Below are 10,230 nucleotides of genomic sequence, written 5' to 3'. Positions count from 1 at the left end.
CTAGCGCTGTCACTTCGAGTTGCAGCCAGGGATAGTGGGGAGGGCTGGGTGCCTGAAGCCGCAGATGGGAGGTAGTGTGCAGGGGCTCTGAGAGTGGAGGTGGTGAGGGACCCCCACTCTCAGGGAGCTCTTGTCACCAAGGACTGCCTTTCTTTCCCTCATAAACCCCACTTCTTGGAGGCACTCCATCTCAAATACAATCCGACAGATCAAATAGCTCATAATCATGTGCCGGGCACATTCTTCAAAGGGACCAACATGCATCAATCTGTATTTAATGCACTTAAATCTCACGAGAGGTAAGCTGGGCCTCACATGCACTAGTCTATCCCAGGATAGTTGACCCTGCTGCATTGTTAGACCCACTTTAAAAATGAAGAAAGAGACACATATAGACCACGTATAGTAACCCATCACCATTCAGTGCTTTTCCTCAGCAAGTGAACTGAAGCAGGACTCTACAAAGTAGGTTTGCTAATCGGCTTTGCAGGATTTGAGCTTCAGGGAAATTAGTTGACACCAAGCAAAGCAATTGAGCTCACATCTGCTCATGTGTGGTCCAGACTATGGGGTTCAGAGGATACTGTTGATGCATGTTCTGGAGCTCTCAGATCTGGGCTCCTCCCCCTGGGACAGATCGGTGATATGTGATACACAGGGCATTGTGGTGGTTTGAATAGGAATGGCCCCCATAGGCTCATATACTTGAATGCTTAGTCATCAGGGAGTGGCACTACTTGAGAAGGACTAAGAGGTGTGGCCTTGTTGGAGCAAATATGTCATTGGGTTTCAGAAACCCAAGCCAGGCCCAGTGTCTCTTCCTGCTGCCTGCAGATCCAGATGTGGAACTCTCAGCTTCTTCTCTAGCACCACATCTGCCTGCATGCCACCATGCTTCTCACGGTGCTGATAATGGACTAAACCCCTGAAACTGTAAGTCAGCCCCAGTTAAGTGTTTTCTTTTGTAAGATTTGCCATGGTCACGGTGTCTCTTCACAGCAACAGAAACCCTAAGACAGACATCTATGTGACATGTGAGAGCTGAAAGGGGCCATGGAGAACAGATGAGAAGCAGAAGGGAAGAGGCCTGTGTGCGTATGAGTGCATGGGGGTACACACTCCAGCACCCCACTGCTGGAGTTGTCATATCTACCATTTCTGTCCCTTTCCCTGTTTCTTTTCTCTAGAAGATGGCAAAGGGTCCACATTTGTTCAAGTCTGGGTAGAGGAGTAACAGAAGAGAAGTACCACAGCTGAGCATGGCAGTTTTTCAGCGCAGAGCTATGTACTCTTACCACAATGCTCCACGTTCCCTAGTGACCCTGGCCATGGCTTCTGCCCTAGCCCCTGTCTAGTGATCTCCTCCACTCCTTTTGTTACAGGTTCTCACTGTTGTTGTCTCAGAAATGGACAGGATGGAAGCAGGCAGGAGAGAGAGGCAAGCTGCTGCATCCGTTGGCACCAAGTTCAGAGGAGCCTGATGTCAGGCACAAAGCCATGGGTTTGTTTTCAGAAGAGCAGGGAGCCAAAGCAGGCTCCTGAGTAGCGGATGACATAATGGAGAGATGTTTTAGGAAGGCCAGACTGGGAGGATCTAAGAAATAGGCTGGCAGGAGGGACCTGGAGACTTAGTAATGAGGACAGATTTGGATAAAGGTTGTAACAGGGCAAGGGGAAAAAAGAATGCTCATTTGGAGACCCTCAGAGATAAAGAATGGATAACTGGGTGCTGGTTAAAAATGGGAAGAAGAGGGACCAAGATGTTACCTAGGACTCCAAGGCGCCTCACCTTGGTTGGGGTTGGTGGTGCCAATGGCAGACATTAGCCCAGTAGGGGGCTCAGGAAGGAAGTGATAGAAAGACAGGGCTGCTGAGGGCCGAGCATGTCTTTGCCATGATGCTTCAAGTTATCCTGACAAAGGGACAGACCTAGGTCTTGTAGGCTCCAGACTAGTTAATCTCTAGGAAGGAACACTGGGCTGTGAGTCATAGCCAGGTGGAAGAGACTCATCACACAGCCCAACACCCGAGTGGCATCACGGTGAACTCCTGACCCCAGTGCCAGCTGACTTTGAGGATGCCCATTGCTCTGAGGGAAAGGAGCCAAGAGGAACTGGAAGCTGGTGTGGTCCCTGTGTGTAGCAGGGACAGGTGACACCACTCTGGCTCTGCTCCTAAGAAAACACCCTGAGGACACCTGCGAGCTAGTGGCAGGATGGAACTTTTTATTTGAAGCAAGTGAATAGCATTGCCCCCAGATGCCCCAGGGCATAAGGCCGGTAAGAAATCCTCTCAATCTGGCCATTTCCTGCTTCTGGGCTGCTGTTCCCCGTGAACAGCAGAGGGCAGCAGAAGCCTGGTTCCCAGGTGTCCTCCCCGCCACCCACATCCAGCCTCCACCGAGGCACGCTTCTAGGGGCATCTCCGTGTAATGGAGAGATGCCGGGGGTCCCCAACGTGTCCCCGGCACTCACACAAGTGGTTCAGGTGCTCTCAGGCTTCTTGTCTTGGCCAGTTTTGATATCCACCCAAGGAGCAGTCACAGGTCAGGGTCCACATCCCACAGGCGGGGGGAGAGAGAGGAGCCAGCCTGATCTTGAAAAAGCAATAGCTAGCCTTTCCACCTGTGTCCAGGTGAGCTGGGACTGAGTCATGGAACAAAACTCTCGTGAGAAGAAAGGTATACCGCGCTGCAAAGGACCCGGTTGCTGCCGCCGCCTCTGTGCTATTATTGCTTCAGGATGAAGGAAGGCATTTTGTCCCCAGGAGGTCACCGCCATGCTTACTGTTATCCTTATTAGCCACCTAGGGGGCACACTGGGGTGGGCAGAGGAGGTGTCGGTGCACTAGGCACCCTCCAAGAAGAGCAGCTAGGTGATAGCAGGGAAGCCTGCTTGTTTAGCACCCAGTCCGCACGTGGGTACCCTCCCAGACATGTGCATACATGGAAATAGGATGTGGCCAGGTGTGCACAAGCATGTAACTGAGTATGTCCAATGGCGTCCATCCACAGGTGCATGCAGAAGGAGCATGGCGTGGGCAGGCACACTTGGAAGTGTGGGCACACCTGGAGGGAGGCAGCAACTATGGATGCTGAACAGGTACACAAGCACCTTGAGCATCCACAGCAAAGGCCAGAGGGCACAAGGCTAAGCAGAGAAGAAAAGGTCATGGCTCCCTCATTTCTACACCCACTGCATCAGTCAGGCACATGAGCCAGGGATTGGAGCGTGGGGGCACTGTAGATAAGGGGAACACTGGTGCACGCATAGAGGAGAACCTGAACACTGGGTGCCCGGGTCATACATAGGTGCTGATTACAGTCATGGGAATGGCTTCCCTGGTATGTGCCCAGGCCCACTTCTGTGTGTGTGTGTGTGTGTGTGTGTGTGTGTGTGTGTGTGTGTGTGTGCGTGCGCAGAGATATAGGTTAACCCCATGTGACTTCACTTGGAGCCACAAGTTGCTCACAGAAGTCTCCACCCAGCATACAGCATCACCCTGAGGAACCCAAAGGACTTAACTTCCTTCTAAGCACTGAGATCCACCACAACATGTCGGTATACCAGTGTTTGTCCCTTGAAACTGGGGGCCAGAAGCAGCTGGGCATCTCCAGCAGGCATGTAGCAGAAGGCCCGAGGGGCCTGTACAGCCAGCTCCTGGAACCGTACAAATTTCTGTCGTCCCTCATCCCATTGGTAGATCTGCGTGAAGGAGAAGTCACTGCCCAGTGCCAGGTAGCGGTGGCCACCCACCAGGAAGGGCTGCAGGGCCAGCGAACCCCGCGAGGGAAGGGCCTGCACCTCAGAGAAACGGGTGCCCTCCCAGCGCAGGATCTTGGAGTCACCGATGTAGCGACTAAGACACAGGTAACTGTCTCGGCCAGCACGAAAGTGTTTCACGGCCTGGGCATCGGGTACCTGGGTCACCTCTCCCTGGGCCACAAACTGCTTCTGAGTACGACTCCACTGATAGATGACAGGCGCCTGAGAACTGCTGGACACAATCAACCGTGGCTTGCCCTCCCCATCAACAAACTCGAGGTCAGTGTCACGGTGCCAGGCGTGCAGGGCCTGGTGGGAATAGAAGCCATTCTGGTGCCAACGGTAGAGGCTAGTGGCCCCTGCCTTGGAGCTATCAGCCACTGCAAAGTACCAGTCACCGTCGATGCGGAAGGCTTCCAGGTCATTGGGCTTCCGCACACGCTGTGGGTCGATATCCTGCAGCTTGGTGAAACGCGTGGTGTTGGGGTCCCAGTGGTAAATGTACGAGCCACCGAACAGCTGGGCCACGACTACATAGAGCTGGCCATCCACCACCATGGGCTTGCAGTGCACAGCAGAGGGGGCTGCCGGGACAGAGCACGTGGAATTAGGCAGTGTCCGTTAGCTCCCACCTTTTCCCACCCAAATGGAAGATCAACCCCCCAAACATGGCCCACAACTGAGATCTGCTACAGAAGTCCACTCCCAGTGCAGTCCCACCCAGGACTCAGGGTCCATAATGTGTTTTGTTTGTTGAGACAGGGAAGCCCTGGTTGGCCTGGACCTTATTGATATAGACCAGGCTGGTCTTGAACTAGCAGTGATTTTCTTTCTTGATGTCCCAAGTGCTGGGATTACAAGTGTGAGCCACCATACCTGGCAAGCTCTGTTTTGTTGTTTTGTTTTGTTTTATTTTTCTCCTGAGACAGGTTCTATATAGCTCTATAGTCAAGTCATACTCCCATCTCCACCTCCCAAACGCTGGGATTATAAGTGTGAACCATCATTAACCCAGGACTTCATACTTGCTAGGCAAGCACTCTACCCACTGGGCTTCATCCCTAGCTCTCAGTATTGCCTTTATTTATCTATTGAGTCAGAGTCTCTCTATTTTGTAGCCCTGGCTGACCTTGAACTCACAGAGATCCACCTTCTTTGCCTGCCAAGTGCTGGGATTAAAGGCGTGGCTCCTATACATCTTATTTTGTAGATACTGCCCTTTCTCGAACCCAGGAAAATCTTTATGGGCAGAAACCTATTTTTTTTTCATCCATCCTTCTTCCTTTAGACATTGACTGGAGTTAGACAACAGAGCCTCCTATCACCTTCCCCTGGATAGGACCAGCCTAGGCAGGCCACGTGGGGTACCTGGAATTCTATCATAGTCTCGAAGCTGCCGTTCCACATAGTCCCACTTCAGGATGGTGCAGGCACTGGCACCTGGCTGGGCCAGAGCCAGATAGAGGTCACTGGAGTAGAGGAAGGGTTCGGCCGATACTGCCGGGAAGGTCAGTGTCTGGTAGAGGACGAAATCTGCAGACAGGAGGTACAGCGGAGTGGAGTCAACACCAAGGAAGAAGGCACCAGCCCACTGGGTGGTCGTGGGGACCCAGCGATAGAAGCTGGGTGTGCCCAGCCGGGTGGCCTTCAGTCATAGGCGGGGCCCACCCTACCGGTCGTGATGCAGTCAAACTCCCGAAGAGGCAAGTCTTGCACCTTGTGCTCCTGGAAGCGGGGAGGGCTGGCACAGTAGATGGGGGCCACAGTGGTGTTGGTGTGTGCCAGCCACTCCACCAGCCACTTGACCTTGCAGTCACAGTTGAGAGCGTTGCCCCGGAGGTCTCTGGATTGTGAGGGGCGGGGGCACAAAGAGGGGGCAGACCCTCAGCTGCTCTGCACACCAGCCCACCAGGCTTTCAGAAGCTGCTGTGAGCTGCTCACAAATAGCTAGGTGACACAGCCCACGCGGGCACAGGCATGGTCAGAGGTGTGCTGGCTGAGCCTAAGGCCCTGCTTGCTTACCTACCTGGCCAGGTGCCTTGGGGTTTTGTTTGTTTGTTTTTGTTTTGTTTTCATTTTTAATTTTCGTAACACTGGGCATTGGAGCCCAGGACCTTGCACAATTCTAGACAAGCGCTCTAAATCACCAGTCCTGTTTTCATTTTTTAATCGTAAGACAGAAGTTGACTGCTCTGATCCCCCTGCTCAGCCTCCTGAGTGTCTGCGATCACAGGCCTGCAAAGCTGGTCCTGGTGGCCAGGCTTCTTTGGCAGTGGCTAACCTGTCCCTCTGTATGTTGCTTCCCTGTCTCTCCAACCTTGACAGAATTCAGGAGCTTTTATCTTATTTTTGTATAAATAACGGCAAATGACCGCAGATATGCCAGAATTCTTTAATATTAATTCAAATCAACCATACATTAAGAAAAAAAAGAAAAGAAAAGAAAAACAACCACTGCCGGCTGGTGGTGGCGCACGCCTGTAATCCCAGCACTTGGGAGGCAGAGCCAGGCGGATCTCTGTGAGTTCAAGGCCAGCCTGGGCTACCAAGTGAGTTCCAGGAAAAAGGTGCAAAGCTACACAGAGAAACCCTGTCTCGAAAAACAAAAACAAAACAAAACAAAAAACACATGTGTTTGCCAGACATATCTAATGTGCATTTGAGAAAGGCTATGGGGACTGGGAGCGCCCCAGTTTGGAAGGCTCTCAGCTATATCCAACTTGACCTCACCTTCTCAAAGTCCCCAAACCCACCCACCCCCAGTCTCTGATCTGATTCAGACTCCCTTTCTACACCCTCCAGGGGGATGCTCTCTGCGGCACTGTGGGAAGAGGCAGGATTCAGGCCTTACAAGTCACTCAGGATGTCCAGGGGACGAAAGATATCTCTGGGCAGTGTCTGCAGGTTATTGTTGGCCAGTGAGCTGCAAGAGAGACCCCAGGGTCACCAAAGATCATGACCAGGTCCAGGGGACACAACGGGTTCCAGTCCCACGTGGGCATAGAGATCAGGTACTCACAGGTGTGTCAAGGACTTGAGTCCTCGAAAGGTAAACTTGGAGAGTGCCCAGATGTCATTGTTCTCGATGAAGCTGGGGACAATAAGAACCTGCCTCAGTTGCCAATCAGGGTCGAAGACCCTGCCCCAGTGAGTTCCTTACATCTGAGGTGAGACCCCTGCCCAGGAGCCAGAAACAGGCTTCCAGAGTGTGCAAAAACATCATACCCATAGTGACAGGGTATTAGGCAAGGTGACAGGCATGGGTGAAATGGCCTTCTGCCCCATCCTGCAGTCAGGAGATTCAAGGGCTCTTCCCTCCACCCCTCTCCCAGCCTTCACTGCGCTCTCAGCTCACTGGGGCCTGGGCTCCCTCCCTCTGCCCTGCCCTTGACCCTTCCCTCCCACACACAGGTACTGCAGGTGTGACAGTCCTATAAAGGCATTGTCTCCAATGAGCGTGAACTTGTTGGAGTTGAGTAACCTGGGGAGACAAAGGCAGAATTAGAACTTGCAAGGGTGTGCCTGCTCCCCATGCCCACTGCCCCACCCTTGAGCTACCTCAACATCTGGCTGCCCTTCCTCCATACCTCAGGACCCCTGGGACAGCAAGACCGGGTGTGAACTTATTTTCATATGGCAAGCTCCCTGTTTGCTCCTGAGTATGGTGGGAGGCAATGTCGCCCTGGCGAGTTGGCTCCTGGCCCACTTCCAAAGCATCTCCTCTTCCTGGCTTCTCACCTGCACCCCAACCCACTCTAGCCCTGCACAGACAGCTGTCCACCATGCCTCCCAAACTCTGCTCCCTGGAGTCACCTGGATCTAAGAGGAACCACCACCACCACCCCCTCCAAGTGTCTAGTCTTTGGCCCTGGCCCAAGGGTCTCTAGAGAAGCCAAGTCTGTGTTCTACACCCCACATTCTTGGCTTCTGTGTGCAGTCTCCCCGATGCCTGGACTCCTGACCCCATGTCACTCCACCTTCTGCACCTTCTATCAGGGCATCTGCATTTTCAAACACTACTTCCACCTACGCTCACCCAAGCTCAGCATCTCTCTGGTTCTATCCTGTTCCCACCCGCCCTTCCACAAAAGCCATCCATACAAGAACTGCAACAGGGGCAGGTGGGAGAAGGCTCCATCTTGGATCTCGGAGAACGCAGCATTCACCAGGGTCCTGCAAGGAACACATGAGTCAATACCATGTAAAGGTCTGAAGGAACTGTACTGGGCACAGGGGTAGACAGGGCAGTGGCTTCTGCCCACTTGCATCTGTCCTTCACTTCCCAAAGCCTCCTTCGCCACTCCTCTCTGCTGCCTCCAGGAGCACCAGGGGCCCCAGCCTCACCTCTCAGCCAACCGCAGGTTCCATTACCATCACCAACACCCACAATGTGTTGGTGCTGCTGAGGGATGGGGTAGCAAGATGAGGGATCTGGCAGCCTCTCTAGTCCCACAAGCCAGGGTGGGGGTCATGGGCCAGTTGCTGCAAGTGAAGCTGGCCCAGCTGTGTGCAGAACAGCAGACCCAGGGGCAGGAGTCTGGCCCGTGCCAAGCTCCCATGAGGGCAATCTCACTTGTCACCTCCCACCCCCACCCCCATGCCATCCGTTGTCCTGCTTTCTGTCCTTGGTGTGACCTCACAGGGAGGGGCCAGCATGCACATGTAGATACTCTCTCCGACCCACACATAGTAGGTCTCATTATGCTACTGGTGGTGATGATTCATTCTTGGCCATGAACTCTGGTTTTCCCAAGCTATGGCTGCTGGATGATTGCAGATCTCCCTGCAGACTGGGGCCTGGAAGTCCTCAGTTCTGAGGAACCCCGGGAGTGCTCCAGGTCTGTATCCTCTGCAAAGAGGAGCAGGGTTTCTCTCTTCCAGAGCCTTCCGTGCCAGCCTTCCCTTCCCCACCCCCCCCCAGGCTAGGTACACACTCACAGGGAGATGACCTCTGAAGGCAGGTTCTTGGGCACTGCCTTAGAGTCCACGCAGAAGGCGGTGTCCCTGGTGCAGGAGCAGCTGGGTGGGCAGGGGGGCGTCTTAGGAGGCCTCTTGGCACTGGCTTGCAGCATCAGGCAAAAACCCAGCGTGGACAACACCAGTAGCCCGCGCCCTGGGCCCAGCTTGGCTCGTAGCCCGGCCATGCCTCCTGCAGGGTCTCCCCTACACCGGCCTGCCGGCGCCCCGCTGCTCCCTGCAGGCTGCTCTGCTCCTCTCGGGAGCTTCCACGTCCCGGCTGCGGCAGCTCTGGGCCACCCGCACTCTAGGCGCCACCTATTCCTCCTGACCTCAGGCGCTCAGGCGGTGGCTGCAGTCCTTTCAGCTCGGAAGCGCTGCGCGGAACTGGGACCGCAACTACCGGCTGCCGGGGCTGGTGGACGCGGACTGCGGCGCGGGCGGCGGGGGCGCGCGCGGGGGCGGAGCGGGGAGGCCCAGGCCGGGCGCCCGCGGGAGAGCAGCCAAAGGATGGAGTGGTTGCACCCGTCCGCAGCGTGCCCTACCAGGCCATCCCAGCCTCCGTGTCTGATCTCCAGGGCTGTGTGTGAAGCGAATGCGTTTGTATGAGAAGTGCATGTGCGTGGTGCACACGGATCTGCGGACCTATGTGCACCTGTGTGTATGTCTTGGCTGTGAAGGGGCGTTGAATCCAGGGGCATGTCGCAAGTGACTCATGTACATCTAGGTTGGCATGAGAGATTGGGAGCTTGAGGGTGCGAGCGTGTTTGCATCAGCTGAGGAACAGAGTGTGCCTTTGTGCCTGTGAGCTGAAAAGGGAAAGGTAGCCCGCTGGAGCTGGAGTGGGAAGTGTGGAATCCGGAACGTTTCACACTGCACAACCACAGTCCGATGGAGCTGCTGGCACCTTGGATGTGCTCCAGCTCAGGTCTTGGTTTTATCAACAAGGAAACTGAGGAAAGGAAAAGAAGCCAAACTTCATATCTCTACCGTGTACTTGGCATGGTTAATTGGCTGGCCCTTTGGAGGGAAGGGACATTAATTCCTTTCTACAGATAAAAGTGTAGCCCTAGGCCTACAAGTTCAACTTCAAGTTCACAGCAATCCTTCTATACCAGGGCTCTTCAAAGGGTAAATCTAGAAGTCCAAAGCTCCTTGAGAACCTTCCACGGAGTCTCTGAGGTCAACATACTTTACCTAAGAAGGACATTATTTGTCTTTTTCACTTCCATGTTGTCATAAAAGTACTCTGGAATTTTCCAGAGCTACATGGCAAGTCTTTTATGAAACCTCAGACTAAAGAGATTTGCAAAAATATAACAGCAACACTTCTTTCTACAGCTATTTTTGTTTAAAAAGGCAAAGGCATATGAGTTGGCAAGATGGCTCAGCGGGTTGTCATCAAGCCTGATGACCTGAGTTCAATCCATAGGGACCCACACAGTGGAAGGAGAAAACGAAACTGTGAAAGTTATCCTCTGATCTCCACGTGCGTGCCAGGGCTTGACAA

The 10,230-nt window shown here is 53.8% G+C and overlaps 1 protein-coding gene across 1 annotated transcript; it reads right to left on the bottom strand.

Moving 5' to 3' along the window:
• Positions 1 to 2,205: 2,205 nt before the first annotated feature.
• Lgi3 (leucine rich repeat LGI family member 3) lies at positions 2,206 to 9,294 on the bottom strand. Its single transcript, XM_036199544.1, has 8 exons — positions 8,703 to 9,294; positions 7,866 to 7,937; positions 7,174 to 7,245; positions 6,784 to 6,855; positions 6,616 to 6,687; positions 5,438 to 5,607; positions 5,133 to 5,297; positions 2,206 to 4,348 (listed from the first exon to the last, which is right to left on the bottom strand). The coding sequence occupies exons 1-8, from the start codon at positions 8,906 to 8,908 to the stop codon at positions 3,531 to 3,533; spliced, it is 1,647 nt and encodes a 548-aa protein (XP_036055437.1). The 5' UTR covers positions 8,909 to 9,294; the 3' UTR covers positions 2,206 to 3,530.
• Positions 9,295 to 10,230: the final 936 nt, after the last annotated feature.

Source organism: Onychomys torridus, chromosome 9 (genome assembly GCF_903995425.1).
Source record: "Onychomys torridus chromosome 9, mOncTor1.1, whole genome shotgun sequence".
Classification (NCBI taxonomy): Eukaryota; Metazoa; Chordata; class Mammalia; order Rodentia; family Cricetidae; genus Onychomys; species Onychomys torridus.
The sequence above is the reverse complement of the archived record's forward strand: the minus strand, read 5'-3'. Positions and strand labels throughout refer to the sequence as shown.

Excerpts from the sequence above, each read along its gene's own strand:
- Lgi3 (XM_036199544.1), bottom strand. The coding sequence starts at position 8,908 with ATGGCCGGGCTACGAGCCAAGCTGGGCCCAGGGCGCGGGCTACTGGTG. Across the intron at positions 6,856-7,173 it reads CTGTCACACCTGCAGTACCT|CTTCATCGAGAACAATGACA; the intron begins GTGTGTGGGAGG and ends TATTGTCCCCAG. Across the intron at positions 5,608-6,615 it reads CTGGACATCCTGAGTGACTT|AGACCTCCGGGGCAACGCTC; the intron begins GTAAGGCCTGAA and ends CTCACAATCCAG.